The sequence below is a fragment of the Telopea speciosissima genome, chromosome 4, assembly GCF_018873765.1.
Source record: "Telopea speciosissima isolate NSW1024214 ecotype Mountain lineage chromosome 4, Tspe_v1, whole genome shotgun sequence".
In the NCBI taxonomy this organism is placed as follows: domain Eukaryota; kingdom Viridiplantae; phylum Streptophyta; class Magnoliopsida; order Proteales; family Proteaceae; genus Telopea; species Telopea speciosissima.
The window spans coordinates 69,803,088-69,820,475 of NC_057919.1; the positions used below are offsets into that span (position 1 = coordinate 69,803,088).

At 38.4% G+C, this 17,388-nt stretch overlaps 1 protein-coding gene across 3 annotated transcripts; it reads left to right on the plus strand.

Moving 5' to 3' along the window:
• The first annotated feature begins 1,675 nt into the window (after positions 1–1,675).
• LOC122659830 (kinesin-like protein KIN-13A) lies at positions 1,676–15,964 on the plus strand. 3 transcript variants are annotated; one of them, XM_043854969.1, is made up of 15 exons: positions 1,676–1,892; positions 2,059–2,167; positions 2,278–2,546; positions 3,067–3,288; positions 10,637–10,819; positions 11,530–11,634; positions 11,740–11,817; positions 12,079–12,160; positions 12,535–12,697; positions 12,879–13,208; positions 13,776–13,994; positions 14,140–14,740; positions 14,858–14,923; positions 15,244–15,528; positions 15,566–15,964. In XM_043854969.1, exons 3-14 carry the CDS (start codon positions 2,331–2,333, stop codon positions 15,424–15,426), a joined length of 2,448 nt encoding a protein of 815 aa, XP_043710904.1. In that variant the 5' UTR covers positions 1,676–1,892; positions 2,059–2,167; positions 2,278–2,330; the 3' UTR covers positions 15,427–15,528; positions 15,566–15,964. The 3 variants fall into 3 exon arrangements, with proteins under 3 accessions (XP_043710904.1, XP_043710902.1, XP_043710903.1); XM_043854967.1 differs by having other exon boundaries at positions 2,059–2,133; XM_043854968.1 differs by lacking the exon at positions 2,059–2,167.
• Positions 15,965–17,388: the final 1,424 nt, after the last annotated feature.

The following is a 17,388-nucleotide window of genomic DNA, read 5'->3' on the forward strand; positions in this document are numbered from 1 at the left end:
TATAAAGAGATACCATCACCCCATATCCATCAAGAAAAAATCACCCATTTTTAGTTTTGAGAATAGTTCCTCTAAACAGGCAACTTGGAAAAGAATCTCTAAGCAAAAATATTCTCTCATATATTGAAATGGGAAGTAGTTTTTTGACCGGGAGTGTGGTCTACCCCAACACTCCCATGAGTCTATCTCTCTCCTCCTCAAAACAAGGGGGTAGAGGTGTCTATTCAAATGAGGAGGAGAGAGCTAGACTCATGGGAGTGTTGGCGTAGGCCACACTCCCTCTACATCAACACTCCCAGACAGGGAACTTTCTCTCTATTGAAATATATCCCCATATTCAATTATGCACTCTCTCGTAGTCTTGGATTTTTCAAACCTATTTTTGGTTACGCAATTCCAATTGAACTGAAACTTCACATGTGAGTAAGGATCATTGGGATCTACCTCCCTATAAATTATGGGTTCCACCTAAACTGCTACGTGATATATATATTCAAGTGTCCCTTAGAGGTTCCTTTCTAAGCTTTCCACATAGAGAACACTATATCTCTTTAGTTTTATAGTTTAGGTTATGAGAATGGCATGCTAATAGTATCGTATATTATTCTAATTGAATTATAATGATTTGTATAAAAAAATAATGATAACACCATATTTTTATCTTCGTATTTCCTCAATTACACCAATGTAGTTGCTTCAGAATTACAAGTTTTTTTTTTTTTTTTAATTAAAAAAATAACATAATAAACAAAGAAAGAGGAATTTACAGTATCCTTTGAGTATCACAAATTTTATGACCTTGGATTGCCTGACGGGCAATCTTAATCAACCAAAAAATTAAGGAGTTATCCTGGTTGCACAAAATATATGTCATTTTGAACAAGGGTATTAATTTCCAGAAACATAGGGAGTAAAGTCCATGGCCAAGCATGCTGGGTAGGCTGAGGAACATATTGCAGTAAGCCTTTATTTGATACCCAAATTTCCTTTAACCAAAGTCCCATTGTCTTCAAATTACAAGTATTTCTATATGGATTGTTTTTGATAAAAAAAATCTGAGTATTTGGAGTTATGACGGCGTGGCCGGGGCACACATTGTGTTTTCTGGCTTGTGCTTCTTGGCAGCTATCTGTAAATCTATTTTATTTAAGTCCCTACATCCCTTGGTTCCTTTCCATTTTTTGTTTGGGGGGGGGGGTGTAAATTTCCCCATAGCTAGGGAGTTAAAACTTAAGGTGAAAGTTTTTTATGCACGGCCTGCTGTGTATGTGCACTGTCTATTTTATGGCCATTGGATGGGCATAAATGCCCCGGTGGAAATGACCAAAACCTCTCTATTTGATGCATCGTTGTGTGATGTAGACAGGGTGAAATGATCTCCCCACCCAAGCAGAAATCCTACCCCTATTGATAATTTGTGTTGGTTTCCATTGCCCCCGTTGGCACAGGCCACACTGCCCTTTAGGGAAGTCTCTCCCAATTTAAAGGAGTACGTAAATTCACAAATGCATAGGGATATATTGGTCTTTCTGCGATAAATACAGCCATTTTTTAACCTTTTTGGTTTTTGAAGAAATATATCTTCCGATATACCAACTTCATAAAAATTATAGTATTATATGAAGGCGTACTCCCGCGTGCAGGCTCTGTCATCGTCACAAGGAATTGCAGAGCGCGAGAAAGACACAGAGAGAGAGAGAGAGAGAGAGTCGCAGAGGGAGAGAAAGGGTGGACGATGAAGGTGTTTCAAAACCTCATCTTCTTCAACGAAATTGGAGTTTTGATTCCATAATTTCTCGTGGATCTATTTGAAAATTTTGTGCATTTTGAAAGAACGAACCGTGTTACAGCGGATCTGCGCCGAATGAACACCTTGTTTTGGATATAATTTGGTAAGGTTTTTATCACTCGTTTATGATTTCCGCTTATTTGTTTTTCGGTTGTTCTGATTCTTAATAGTAAAAAATGTTACGATTCTATATCCACGATCTAAGATTAGATTTGCAATCCGAATCGTCTGCATTTCGGCCGCTTAGGTCGAATTTGCTTCGATTGCAGATGCAGTGGCCTTGAATTTCGATTGGCCAGGGAGCACGTTAATGTTTTGCTTGATCTTTGAATTTTCCCCTCCTCGTGAGTATAATTCGTTGAGATCAGTAGATTTAGGGTTCGAATTGTCACTTATTCAATCTATTCTCTCGAAGATTATTGTGTTTGTCTCTTCTACCTCTTTTGTGTGTGTGTGGTTATGAAGATTTGGATATATCTTTCTTGCAGTGTTTGTTTACAAAGTGTGAAAATTGGCTCCGCAACGTCGCTCGCAGCGCCACATGGGTGGCCACATGCAACAGAGCAATGCCGCTGCTGCGGCTGCTGCTCTGTACGATCACCCTGGAGGGACTTCCCTGCACAACGCAGGCCCTCCAAGTGATGCCGGCGATGCGGTCATGGCACGGTGGCTCCAATCTGCAGGATTGCAGCATCTGGCCTCTCCTTTGGCTTCAACTGGCATTGACCATCGTCTTCTCCCAAACCTCCTCATGCAGGTACGACAATGCTGCTTTATTACTATATTTTTATGGGAATTAAAGTAAAAGGAAGTTCCATCGTCATTGAACCAATTATGGTTTGAATAAGCATTCCCTTCTATATGGAGTAGGGGTTGTGTTTTCCCACTTATAGTACATATTGGTGGTAAAAGATTGAGAATTAACATATTCAATTAGTATTTCACTTTATTTGCTTCTGGATTTACGTTTCCCATTCACGACTACTTCGTGGGAAGCTTGTTCTTCCATTTTTTTTGTGTTTCGTCTTAACCTGTGGCCACAAGGTTGCTGCCTAATCTTTAAACTGCGGGGAATTGGAATTGGAATTTATTTTGTTTGAAAATTTCTCTCCTTTTGGTTGCTATAATTTGTTTCCTGGTATTCATGAGTATAAAATCTTTATTTTTTTTAATTATTATTATGTTATATGTGTATATATATATTTTTTTATTTGCACATCCTCTCTGATGTAACTTAGTCAGATAATAAACAGCCAACTTTTTTTATGTCATTCAAGGGTTATGGAGCACAATCTGCTGAAGAAAAGCAAAAGCTTTTGAAATTGTTCCGAAACCTCAACTTGAACGGGGACTCTGGTTCTGAACCATATACCCCAACTGTTCAGAGCTCAGGAGTGGCTGCTACAACAGAAGGTTTCTACTCCCCTGAACTCAGAGGTGAATTTGGAGCTGGTCTTTTGGATCTTCATGCTATGGATGATACCGAGCTTCTTTCTGAGGTACAATGGCCACTGTCACTTTTTGATATAAGAGTTTTGTAACATACGAGCATGGCAACTTAATTTGCAACAGTATTCTCTGGGACTAAGCTTAAGCCAACTAATTGAGTATTCCAAAAGCAAATCTAAAGACTCGCAGTTTTCTCTGGGTTTTTCTAATTCAAGACCTTAGTCAGGGGTTGCATGCTTGAATTTAATTGAAGCTTAGAAATCTTTACTTGGGGTTGATCTTCTGTATGGATTCGAGTTCCTTTTGGTGAGTGTTAGTCAGCATAAAAGTAAAAGTTTTGTCTCCTTTCCTCCAAGTCTTTAGAAAATGGGCACACAGGTTTGCCTTAGTTCCTTGACATTTCCACCAGACATAGTTGCTTCTAAATCCTGAATAGGGCTCAGTCTCATGAGAATGAATGAATGTAGATGGAGTTTTTCTCTCTGTTGATCAAGGGCACCTTTTTCTTTTAATGGTCCATTCAGATGCCTAAATTCATGTCATGACACTGGAAAACTGAAATAAAAACAAAGAACCTCCTGTTGTAAGTGTGTGAGACAATAATTTACTATACTAGGTGGGAGAGAATCCTGTTTCTTAAATGGTGATTTGAGTTCTGATGGTATGTTGTCTGGCTGTTAGTTGCCCCTGTATGTGTGTATTTCACTGTTTCTCTGTCCATTGTCCAGTTTTTGTGTGAGGGTTAGGTTTCTGATCCTCTACCAGATATGATTGGAAGTGGAAATCGACTTCCAACCCGGAGAGGGGATTGGGAGGAACACATATGCTAGATATGGGTTCAATTGTCTCTATTGTGGGTTTGTATGCACTATGCATTAAAGTCAATTGTCAATGGGTAAGGGGTTGGGGGTTCAGAGGAATTGATAAACAATGTTTCTGTTATCTGGATGATCAGAAAAGGTGAAAATGGTGTAGGTATAAACTTCTTTAAGGTGTGGTTGGCTGGTAGTTTTGATGTTTGGGCGCTCGCAATGGAAGAAATGGAAAGATGGTTTTCTAAACAGGAGGTGAGATGGAATTTTGAAATGATTGTTACCTTGGTTTTTCACCTTTTTCTTTTTTTTACATTTCTTTTATCAATCAAGGGAGGTGAAGGCATTTCTTTAGATGTGCAGTGGATACTTTCATGGCCATGAATGTGGACATATGTTGGAATTCCTTCATCCAGCTGTCATGAATTAAGGAGATTGGATGTTTGTGGGTCAATGTTTTCAGTTTGCCACTATGTTTCTGGTCTGCTGGTAATATGTGAGTTGTGGCACATGTTTGCCGGGTTTCTGTCAGATTGATAAGTGAGGATGAAAGGATCTTGTTGAGATGGTGTTTATACTTGTTAATAGCCACTTGTTAGGAATCATTTGCATGAGGTTGGGAATGTAGAACGATGGAAATTCTTCTGAAGTTAATGTAGTTCTTGAAGGAGAGGAGATGGAGGTTTTCCCTGCTAGAATCCCTGGTCCACTCGGGGCTACGAAACAACCCTAATTGAATGGGTGGGGAAGCTACTCTACTTTTTCTGTATAATGGGGCAGTGGAAATAATTAAAGTAATGAGTGTTTGATAATCTAGATTTACCACTTGTATATGTGAATTGGTTCCTATCTTTGGGATTGGGATTCTGCTTCTAAGGAGGTTGCAGATATAGATGGAGCTGCCTGAGCTCTATCACAGATGTATTGATGGAGCTGCCTCAGGTGACCAGAGTTAAGGGAGTAAGATCTACAATGGTTGTTTTGCATGCTTTGTAAAGGATACAACAGTAAACTCAGATTCTGAACACGTCAGGTATATGGAATATTTTGGTAAATAGTCTTCTATGATTTCCTCTTGTTGTCAAACATTTGGGAGAAGTGCACCTATGATGTTTATTCTAAGGGAAATGGACGGCCACACTGCCTACATGTCCTCTCACAATCACTGATACTCTCTTTCCTCTCTCTCAATAACTATGTGAACCCCCTGTATGATGAACCGACATCTATCGAAATGCAACCCCCCATTGGCTTGGGATGGAAGATGCCAATATGCCCCGTCTGGTTGTCGATTCCTCTCCCATATTCTAAATACAATAGAATATGGCTTGGAAGACATTTAATGGAGGCAAACAAGGTGTTAGAAGTGGATTGGCGAAACAGGATGCCTATCACGAACCCCATTGAGTTTGGGTAATGTGTAGCTGAATAAAGTGAAAGGGGATCAGAGGAACTGTGAACTTTAGAAGGCTTATGGACTGTAAAACTACTAAAATAAATAAAAAAATGCTCTGAATTTCTGTGTTATTTTACTTTCTTGGATTATGTTTGTTGTAGAATCATATGTTGTCTTATTATTCTAGTTATTTTATCTCTTCTCTAATGTATATGATTAGGTCTAGCTTGCTGGTGGGATTAGTGTACAAACATAGTTGTCAAGCAATCATAATGCTATCCTGGGTTTTTGAACCCCTAAAGTTGGATTGCTGTGGGCCCACAAGAATGATAAAGATTTCAAATTATTAGTTGAGGGGCAATTCTGTAATTAATTGGAAGTTCTGAATCCCTTTTGGAAAGTTATCAGGAGCAAGGACATATCAGGAATTATATTTAAAGAGAACAGGACATTTCTGAAAGTTAATATGGGGATGGGTTGAACAGAATCAAAGTTTAAGAATTAGGGTCTTTTGTGTAATATAAAAGTATAAGGCTTAAGCGCAAACTGCAAAAGAAGAAGACTCTATCTTCTTCCCCAGGATGAAACAGCAAAGGCAGAAGGAGGGAGCTCACTTGCTATGGCTACGGCCCTACATCCAGGGCTTCAATTCTCTTGGAAATTTAAGGGTAAGTCCACAGTTCCCTGGTCTATAGATTTCAAGCAACAATAGTCCCAAAGAACAGGTAATATTTTAATAATAAAAATCCCTGAAATCAGGTTGGGCGATAGTTACAGGTTCAGATTTGGGTTCAGTGGGATACATTACAGCAGGATTGGGTTTAGGGCTTGAGAAACTAGGGCTAGGGTTGCATAAGGTAAAGGGTTTCACACCCAAAATCTCAGGCTTAAAGGGGCTGAAATGGTGGATCTGCACGTCGTCTTCTCAGACCCAAGGGTTTCGCCAAACAAGAAGAACCAGTAACGGAAGAAATTTCAACAATTAAGAATAGGAATTTGGGAAAGAAGATCAGCAACAAAAAGAAAAAGCATAGCAGAAGATTAGAAGAGAGGGAACAGACCTGGAAGAAAATCGAACATGATAGAGAGAGAATGGAAAGATATCTCGGCCAACAATACCGCCACACACAAAATTCTGAGAAAGCTATTCCAGTTCATTCAACTATGTCCGCTGAGGGGATTACATGGCTATTTAAATAAGCATAGTTGTCAAGGCGTCTGGCGCGTTGGTTGCCTAGGTGGTGCCTTAGTTTTTTACCCCTTTTTAACGCCTTGGTCGCCTAGCACTTTGACAACTATTCAAATAAGAAAATACTTCTAATTTCCTATCTAAACTGAAAATAGAACATAATCAAATAGGAAACTACTTCGGAAAAGGAAACCAAATAATCCTACATATCTGCTTCCCAACTTCTATACTAAAATAAAACAAAAATGTAGTTACAACGATAAAGTTAACAAATGAGAAAACCCCTATCTAACCCCATGTAACTGCATCAGCTCTCTCACTCTTAAAAGAACCCGACTCCATCGAGTTAGGTCACAAACCCAAGATGCTTCTGTAGTGGCTTGACATTGAGGTCAGATTGCAACTTGGTGAGGAGGTTGGACTGCAACTCCATGAGTGAGGAAGAGGGATTGACCCATAGCTGCAAGAGAGAACTGTTGCCGTCAAGGCATATCATTAACGTGTGAGGCAACATTAGAAACACCAACATACCTGTTTCACCTTTTGGTGTTCGTGCACCACCATATAGGATACCAACCTTATATTCCCATGGTTGTCTTAAGAGAACATCACAATGCGCTAGAGGTTGACTAGGCAAGGTACCTAGTATCGAAGCGGCCCAAAATGTAAGTTAACTCGTATAACTGCATTGTCCTATTCTCTAGCATTAGGACCAAAACTTCGCACATATATTTTATTGAGAAGATGTTTTCACGGGAGGTTATCCGAACTAAGTCTGTGGAGATGAGGTTAGCATCTGTTCTTGTGTCGACAATTGTATGCACTGCCTCAGAATCCTTGTCATGCAATAGATTTCCCTTCTGTCAGAAGAGAGGAGCTTTCTCTACTAGTCCATTGGAAGATGGTGAAAGACTAGCGTGGTTAGTTTCGGCCTCATCACCACCACCACCACCAATAGCAACATCTCAGCCTTATCCCAACTAAATGGGGTCAGCTACATGGATCCTTGCCCTCCAAGCAGTTCTATTCGAGGTCATATTTGATATATGACCTAAGCTATGCATGTCTTTTCTCACTTCTCCTAAGGTCATTTTAGATCCACCCTTGGCTCTTTTAGTTCCTTCAATCTGAATCAAATCACTCCTTCGTACTAGAACATCCAAAGGCCTCCGTTGAACATGGTCGTGCCACCTCAAATGGCGTATTGGAACTACTCCCAAATCAGCTCTAATATGATCATTCCTTACTTTATCCTTCCTAGTTTTGCCACTCATCCATCTCAACATCCTCATCTTTGCTACATTGAGTTTATCTTTATGATGCTTCGTAACTGCCCAACATTCCACACCAAACATCATAGCCAATTATGATTGTCCTATAAAATTTTCCTTGCAGTTCTAAAATTATACGATGATCACACAAAACTCTAGACGCACCTCTCCACTTCATTCATCCTATTTTTTAATTCTCTATGAAATATCATTCTCTATATAATACTATATCACCTTTATTTATGATTTAGATACCTAAAATAATCACTATGTGGAATCTCCCCCTCATCAATTTTCACCACGTCATTATCCGTCCTAATGTAACTAAAGTTACACACCATATACCCCATCTTCGTTCTACTTATCTTAAAACCGTCTGATTCCAATCAAGCATTAGAACAAAGATCAGATTAGAGATTCACCTTCCAACTCAGCAATCCTCGTAGTGATAGGACTGACAAATCACAGGCAGCAACAATGACAGAAAACAGAGGATTTCTTACTTGAGTATTGATGGAGAAGAAGAAGATATGACTAAGCATCCCACCTAGCCTCGACTGGAATCCCACCAGCCATTAATGGTATCCCACCACATAGCACTGCATCTCATAGCCATCTGAGTCTCACAGAATGAAATAAAAGGCTCAAGCCAAAATTTCATTAATCAAATTCATGTACAAGGCTGTAGCCCCTTGCAAACTTACATAGAAGACTCAAAAACAGACTCAGACACTAAATAGGAAAACCCAATCCTTAACTAATAAGTTAACATAAACTGACTAGGAAACTAAAATAATGAAAGAAGCTGACTGAAAACAGGACTCTAACTAAACTAATGGAGTAAATCCCGTTTTCCTACTTTCTACTCATATTTTAGGCCCATTAAAGTGACCTATTACAAAGAAAACCCATGGGATCAAAGGCCCAACATATACATAACCGAACCCAAGGCTTATTTACCATAAAATAAGCCCTTTAGGTAACTTAGCTGCATCAAGGGACTTACCAGGAATTAAATTTAAAGGGAACAAAACAGGACAGTTTTGAAAATTAATTTGGGAAGGGGTTTAAACAGAATCAAACTTTAAGAATTAGGGCCTTTTTGTAATATAAAATAATAAGGCTCAAGTGTAAAAGAAGATTCAATCTTCTTTCCCACGATGAAATAGCAAAGGCGGAAGGAGGGAGCTCGCATGTGATTTCTATGGCCCTCCACCCAGGGCTTCAATTCTGGTAATTTCACAGCTCCCTGCTCTGTAGACTCCAAGCAACAATAGTCCGAAAGACCAGGTAATATATTAATAATAAATCCCTGAATCAGATTGGGTGATAGTTGGATTTGGGTTCAGTGAGATATATTGCAGGAGGGTTGGATTTAGGGCATGAGAAACAAGGGCTAGGGTTGCATTAGGTGGAGGGTTTCACACCCCAAAATCTCAGGCTTAAAGGGGCTGGAATGGTGGATCCTCAGGGCTTCTTCTCAGAGACCCAAGGGTGTCGCCAAACAATAAGAACCAGTAATGGTAAGAAATTTCAACAATTAAAAACAGGAATTCAGGAAAGAAGATCAGAAACAGAAAGAGAAAACATAACATAAGACCCAAGGGTGCTGCCAAACAATAAGAACCAGTAACGGCAAGAAATTTCAACAATTAGAAACAGGAATTCAGGAAAGAAGATCAAAAACAGAAAGAAAAAACCTTACTTAAGATTAGAGGAGAGAAACAGACTTGGCAGAAAATCGATCACGGTAGAGAAAGGAAGGATATCTCGGTCAACAATATCGCACGCACAAAACTGAGAGAAAGCTATTCCATGTCAGTCAATTATGTCCAATGATGGGATTACATGGCTATTTAAATAAGAAGAAAACCTTATTTAAATAAGAAAAAAACCTTCTAATTTCCTACATAAACTGAAAATAGAAACTGAATAACAAGTTGGAAACTACTACTTCAGAAAAGGTAACTGAATAATCCTACATATCTCTTTCCCAACTCTGTAATAAAACAAAACAAAAATGCAATTACAAAAATAACCCTACCAAGTAAGCAAATTCCTATCTAACCCTGCTTGTAACTGCATCACATCACGTATGGACATGATACCCCTTGAGGTCCAAGGCAACACTCACCATATGTGCCAGGGCGCTCTGACCCAAAACTTGAGCTTTTTTAATTACCCTCCACATGTTATAAATTTCAATCACTTCTCCTTTTACCCTTATATGTTTCTAATGTCTCACTTTATACCCCCTCGATTCTATATTTTTACCTTCATAACCCCTACATTATTATTGTATGTGTTTATGGTCTGGGACCCGGATCCTCTACTTCTGAGCTGCCCCTATTGCCGTGCGCCCCAGACACAGCAAGGCGGTAAAGACCGCCTTACCCCCGCTCGAGCAGGGGTAGGGTGGTCTTTTCGCCACTTTGCTGTGTCTGGGGCGCACACGGCAGTAGAGGACCCCAACACATATGGCCTGGGCATCAAGGAGCCTGTTCACCACCTTGGTTCACCTGGCATTATGTTGCTTGTTAGTGGGCATTAGAAATTGAGTTAAAAAAGTCGCAAAGATGTGGATTATGCCAGTTTCAACTTTAATTTTTACCATTTTCATGGGTGCTTCATCCTCCTGTAGGACAGCATTAAATGATTGTTTAACATATGTAATGGCATTTTTGGATATTTACTTTTTGTTGATGATCTTGTGTTTTATCCTATTTGCAGCATGTTATGTCCGAACTCTTTGAGCCTTCGCCTTTCATGCCTGTTACAAAGGGGTTTGAGGATGACTTTGATGCAACTAGTAGCAGGCAACAAAGAGTGCAAACAGATGTCCCAACTAGACTACCAACGAATGACAAAGAGGCTAGCATAAAAGAGAGCAATGTGGCTAAGATTAAAGTTGTGGTATGTTGGTTCATTTTGTAGTAACTCACCACTATCTGATGACTTTATTCTTTATACCTCAGTTATTTAGTTATTTTGACTTGAAATAAAACAAGGGCTTATGTTTCTTCTGTAACAAATGCATAAACCTCGTGAGGTTATAGTTTCATGCTATACTGCCTTCTTGTTTGTTTATTGGCACATATTTTCAATATCTTCAATGAATGATATCTTAATTTTTTTGTAGATATTAGGTATCTTGCATTTCAATTTAATCTAGTTCTAAGCAGTATCTGGTATCTCATGCAGACTGTCCACCTAATGATGGACTGTTATTGATCTGCTACATCTACAATGCTCCACTGCTTTTATTGAAAAGATAAACTTATAAATATGACCCTTTTTTCTCACCACATGGGAAGCATGCCACTTGGCTGGAATTTGCCTCTTGTCCAAGTTTTCTGTATGAAGTTTTCCAGATTAGTCGTACTCTACACCCGCTAACCTTGTGTTTATGGATAAATTAGTTTCTTTACCTAATAGAAAAGGAAAGGAGAGTTCATTTCTGATCTAGAGCATATTCTCCAATCATGGACAGGTGTCAATGGCTTAAGTTGTGCCTTTACCATTTTGGGTTTGACTTGTATTTTAGTTAGGTGATTCACAGACATGTGAGAGGTTTTCTTTCTAATTAATTTATTTTCGTATTCATTTTTTGATATTTGTTCCAGGTGCGGAAAAGACCTTTAAACAAGAAGGAACTGTCTAGGAAGGAAGATGATATTGTAACAGTGTATGATAATGCGTACTTAACCGTTCATGAGCCAAAGCTTAAGGTTTGAATATTGCTCAGTTGCTTTTACATGTATCACTTGATGTCCATTGTGGGGCTTCTCCTTGCTAAATTTAGAAGAACCTAATTTTTGTTCCTGTTGTGGAAGGTGGACTTGACCGCATACGTGGAGAAGCATGAATTTTGTTTTGATGCTGTTCTAAATGAGCATGTTAACAATGACGAGGTAACAATCCTATTAGCAGAGTTAGAGCTTCAAACTTAGATGTTCCTTTAGGAAAACTTGCCAGTGTTCTTGGTTTATCATTTTATGGTCTTTGATGTTCTGTATGTAATCAGTTCTTTTTGCTTCCGGTATTTAATGTTTGTGTTAGTCATTTTTTAAATCACAATCCTTATTCACTTGATGTAAACTATATCCTCTTGATATTGCTTTTACTTGAGAAACAAAAGTTCTGATCAATAACCTATGCGCTTTTGTGGGCAGGTGTATCGTGCGACTGTAGAGCCAATTATTCCCACCATATTTCAGAGGACAAAAGCAACATGCTTTGCATATGGGCAGACAGGTGTGTAGAGATTCAGGCATTCATCTCAGTATCACCCCTTGGAGTCTCCATGAGTAATAAGAAGGCCTAGATTATTGTTGGAAAATGCATTGGCCTGCCAGAACATCTCAGAATGTCTTTTTTTTCCCCAGCCATTATTATGATGTTGGATTGTGATCCATGCAAGCTCCCTTTTTTGCCTTCTTCCCATTTAGCAAGTCATTTTATTATATCGACGTTCATATTCTTCACAGTTTTAAATTGTCTTGGTCATTGTTATCATGATTAGTTCTCTTACTTACAACTTACTAATGAATAAATAAATAGTTCATTCATTATTGTCGTTAGTTTCTTTTTGGGTGATGACAATTTAAGCATCTCTACTTAATTTCCAGGTAGTGGCAAGACGTTCACCATGCAACCTCTGCCTCTGAGAGCAGTAGAAGACATTGTTAGATTGTTGCATCAGCCAACATACCGTAATCAAAGATTTAAGTTGTGGCTTAGCTATTTTGAGATATATGGTGGGAAACTCTTTGATCTGCTCAGTGATAGAAGGTTAAATTTTCTCTCAACTGTTGCTCTGATGATTCCTTTTATGGCTTGGGGTTTTAAATACTCATATCTGATGACAGCTCCTCTACTCATTGAGTAATTATAGGAATCATAGAATAAATTGCCCCTTTCCCTGGAAATGGATATCAATGAATATTTGATAGCTCTGAATGTTCTTAAACAGGAAACTCTGCATGAGAGAAGATGGTCGGCAACAAGTTTGCATTGTTGGACTGCAGGAATTTGAGGTCTCGGATGTACAAATTGTTAAGGAATACATTGAGAGAGGAAATGCAGCAAGAAGTACAGGATCTACTGGCGCGAATGAGGAATCTTCAAGATCACATGCTATTTTACAACTTGCCATTAAGAAGCACAGTGAGATAAATGGATCTAAAAGGCAGAACGATGCTAATGAGTCCAAGGGAGGGAAAGTTATTGGGAAGATTTCTTTTATCGATCTTGCTGGTAGTGAACGAGGTGCTGACACGACTGATAATGACAGACAAACAAGGTAATGTTTCTGTGTGTCTTTTTACATATATTTGGGAATATATATAAATCTGTCCCTGTTAAAAACAGCAAGGTTCATGCTTTTAGTTTCTTGCATGGACGATTATATTAATGACATGTTGAGATGGTTACCACCATTTTTCTCAAGTCACCATGTTTCAGACAGTTTCTTGCATCAGTTTCTTGTATCTGTTCTGTAGAAATTTTAGCAATTAGATTGTCTTCAACTTGAGGACATGTATCCTTATGCATTACTACTATAAACTGTAAACTTGGAAATAGCTGCCATATAGATCATTAGGACAATCCACCAATGGCATGCTGGCAGATATGGTTCACAAGCTTGTTCAGGTTGCAAAATTGGATGGTACTGCCAAGGTGTAGGGAAAGAATCATGAACATTTTATAAATGAGTATTTGTTAGTAAGTTTTCTATTGTATGTGATCTCTTGTGAGGTTGTTTGGACAGTAGATCCAACTTGCATTCTACACTGATTGAATGTTGTATGAATGTCTCTTAATTTTGTTCTAAAATTTTAATTTCACTTGTTTGCTTTGCCCTTTTCAGGATTGAAGGAGCAGAAATTAACAAAAGCCTTTTGGCCCTCAAGGAGTGCATTCGTGCTCTTGACAATGATCAGATTCATATCCCATTTCGTGGGAGTAAACTCACTGAGGTTCTCCGTGATTCCTTTGTTGGCAACTCTAGGACTGTTATGATCTCCTGCATTTCTCCAAATGCAGGTTCCTGTGAACATACACTCAATACATTGAGATATGCAGATAGGTATTACTGCTTTGAATGTCAACTAATTAAATACCATGCAGTAGAAGTTATCTTTTAATTTCTTAGTTTTAATAATCAAATACCGTGCTGTAGGAGTTAACTTTCAATTTCTTATTTTTAATGATGGTAACTGTTGTGTAAACAGAGTTAAAAGTCTCTCCAAGGGTGGGAATGCTAAGAAGGATCAGGGTGCAGGTTCGTTACTGCCAGCAAGTAAGGAATCTTATTCAGCATCATCTTTGGCTGTTCCTGTTGAGCCAGAGGATTCTTATAGCCAAACTCAAGAAATGAAAATGGTGGATATGCGTAAAAAGGTTTCAGAGAGAGAGAATTTCTCTTACAATTCTGTTACTGATTTGGAGAGAGAATCTAGTTTACCATCAAATTATCCCTTAAGTGGAAGGGAGGAATCTGGGGTGGTGTCTAGTTCCTTGGACAGAGAGAGGCCCAACAGCAAATCTTCTATTGGTGGTTCTACTAGCCAGAAACCTTATTCGTCTGCCCAAACCTCAAATGATATGCTGGAGGAGAGAGTGCAAAAGGTATCTCCACCTCGTAGAAAAGTTTTCAGGGAAGAAAAATCAGATAAACAGGGCAACTGGCCAAAAAAGGATAATGGGGGATATGACTTGTCCTCAAGTTACAAGCCACAACCTACATATGATTCTAATCTAAACAATATTGCTTCAAGACGGTACGAAGCTGAACCACACTGCCAAGATGGAGATATCAATGCAATACTTGAGGTAAGATACTGATGTCATGCTGGCTCTAATTCCATACCTCTCTCTCTCTACATCAATCTGGCATGGGGAGTTAGTGTTTGCAATAACTTTAGAACTCCCTTGTTTTTGCTGATACAGGAAGAAGAGGCTTTAATTGCTGCTCATCGAAAAGAAATTGAAGATACTATGGAGATCGTCCGTGAAGTAAGTGCAGAATTCTATCTTGATACATTTGCTTTTTGGCTGTGAAGATGTTCTATAGTTCGTTATCTCTTTTGTTTCGACAGCTAATTACTAATTTAATTTGTTGAAAATACGGTAGGGTTTTTTTTATTTTATTTTATTTTATTTTATGAAGTTGAAAATACAATAGCTGATTAGTCTGTCATGAGGAGTTGTTGAATTGCGTTCTTTTATTTCCTGTTTTATGGTACTGAAGCTTGAGTGTATGTTTTTTCCTACTTGGAGTTACTTTGCATTATTATTTGTGTATATCTAATGTGTCTGGTTTTGTTGCCTATCAGGAGATGAAACTATTGGCAGAAGTGGATCAACCAGGAAGCCTGATAGACAACTATGTGACCCAGTTGAGCTTTGTGCTGTCACGTAAAGCAGCAGGTTTGGTTAGCCTTCAAGCCCGCCTTGCAAGGTTCCAACATCGTCTAAAAGAGCAGGAAATACTTAGTCGGAAGAAGATCCCTCGTTAAGATGTTCGCTGAGATCCCTCCACCTGCCAACCACTCCAAAGCTGCCTTTAGATTTTACCTCTCAATGGTGGCACCATTCCGTGCTTGTAACCCCCTATTTCTTTTCTTCTTACCCAAACAAAAAAAAAACCCTTATTTCTTGTATCTTGTTGCCTTGTACAAATATTTGTTGATGTCTTCATTGGTTCGGTCCTTTTGGAGAATATGTTTCACGTTGGAACCATGCCTTCGCGCCAGCAGTTTCTGTTCCATTGACACAGTTTTCCAAGCAAGGAGCCATCTTTAGAGGAGAGTTGTAGATGGAGAGCCAACATGTAGCTTTGGTTTGGTGTTTTATATGCTCAGGTTTGTCGCCTCGGGGATGATTGTGTAATCAAATATGTTATTTCAGATGGAGTTTTCTATGTTTGTCTCTTAATGAGTTTAGATAGCTTTTAGGACAATGGACTGTTTGACTATTGATTTATGACTGAAAATGATAACTGGAAAACACAATACTTCCAAATCAATTTAATTCAATAACACACAAGAGAGTTGTCTAGAATTTGCAGTTTGCAATTGCACATATATATATATGAAGAGAGGGTGTGTAATGCAAAAACCTTGAAATTGAGACCCTGCTTGATTTTTTACTTTAATTCATTGGTTTCTGTATGTTTGAGGCTTCTATTGTTTTGTATTGCATTTTCACAGGTATTATTTCAGTTGTTTTGGTGTACTTGTTTTTTGAATCCCAAGTTTAATCCATTTTACTATCAGGGATTTGCATATGATGAGGAATCATTGGTTTCTGTATGATTTTAGGCTTTTTTTTTTTTTTTTTTTTTTTTAATGCAGGCTTCTATTGTTTTCTATTGCATTTTGTAAGGTATGTCAGTTTTTTTGGTGTACTTGTTTTTGTACTACCAAGTTTAATCCATATGCCATCAGGATTTGCATCTGATGTAGAATTAAGTGCATGTGTTTCCAATCAGTTTCGGATATTGATTTGGATACATGGGTTCAAGCCTTATTTCCATTACTCTGGGTCACGCAAGTTTTAAAGTATCGGATATCATATTGAAAAGGTGATTTTAAGATACGTATTGTATCGAAGAGACATTGGATACACTAGATATGTATGGAAATTGTTGAAAAGCATATCGAAATTCTTAGAATATATGCAAAATATTGAAGTATAAACCTCTGTAAATAAGTAATATTTAAAATATGTATAAAAAGGAGAACAAAGTACAATGAAATAAGTGTATTTTATTGATTAAATACATAGTTTTTACAGCATCTAGGCGACACCAATAAGGCAACCAAAATGCCCGCCTATCCAAGGCGACACTAGTTGTCAAGGTATTGAATGCCAAGGCAGTCACTTGAAAGAAGCTTTGACAACCATATGAAGGATGAGATTTCTTGAATGTACTAATACCTAATTTTTTTTAAGCTATTGTATCAGTACCTTCAAGATACGATACATGTTGGTTAGTATTTAGCAGATACGAAAGGACACTTAAAACCTTGGTCATAGATCTAGATCAGTATCAGCCGTGATTGATTACTAAATCCTTGGTTCAGAGGGCTCCTTAAATTTGATATGTTCAATTTAGAAGAAATTGTTCGATTGTGAGAATGACTACAGCAACCTTTAAAGTGGGAAGAGAGATTTGGAATGAGGGAATAAGAGGGAGGGATGAAGAGTGTGTGGAGGCGGTTGAGAGAGAGAGGGGGGAGAGGATAGGAACAGTTTGGAGAGATGCGAGAGCACGATATAGGGTAGTGGGGAAATAATTTAAAAGGGAAAAAGAATGATAACTGGTCACGTGGCTCTTGCACAGAGTCATAGGAGCATGTGATAGTAGTCTTGCCTCATGATAGTAGTCTTGCCTCATGAAATAAAAAATCTCATCTATATTGATGCTTCTATGTGTGCTATTGACCTGTGTTGGTGCAACATGACTAGACAGTGAT

Coding starts and splice junctions, on each gene's coding strand:
- LOC122659830 (XM_043854969.1), top strand. CDS start 2,331: ATGGGTGGCCACATGCAACAGAGCAATGCCGCTGCTGCGGCTGCTGCT. Junction 2,547..3,066: donor TCCCAAACCTCCTCATGCAG/GTACGACAATGC, acceptor ATGTCATTCAAG/GGTTATGGAGCACAATCTGC. Junction 10,820..11,529: donor TGGCTAAGATTAAAGTTGTG/GTATGTTGGTTC, acceptor TATTTGTTCCAG/GTGCGGAAAAGACCTTTAAA.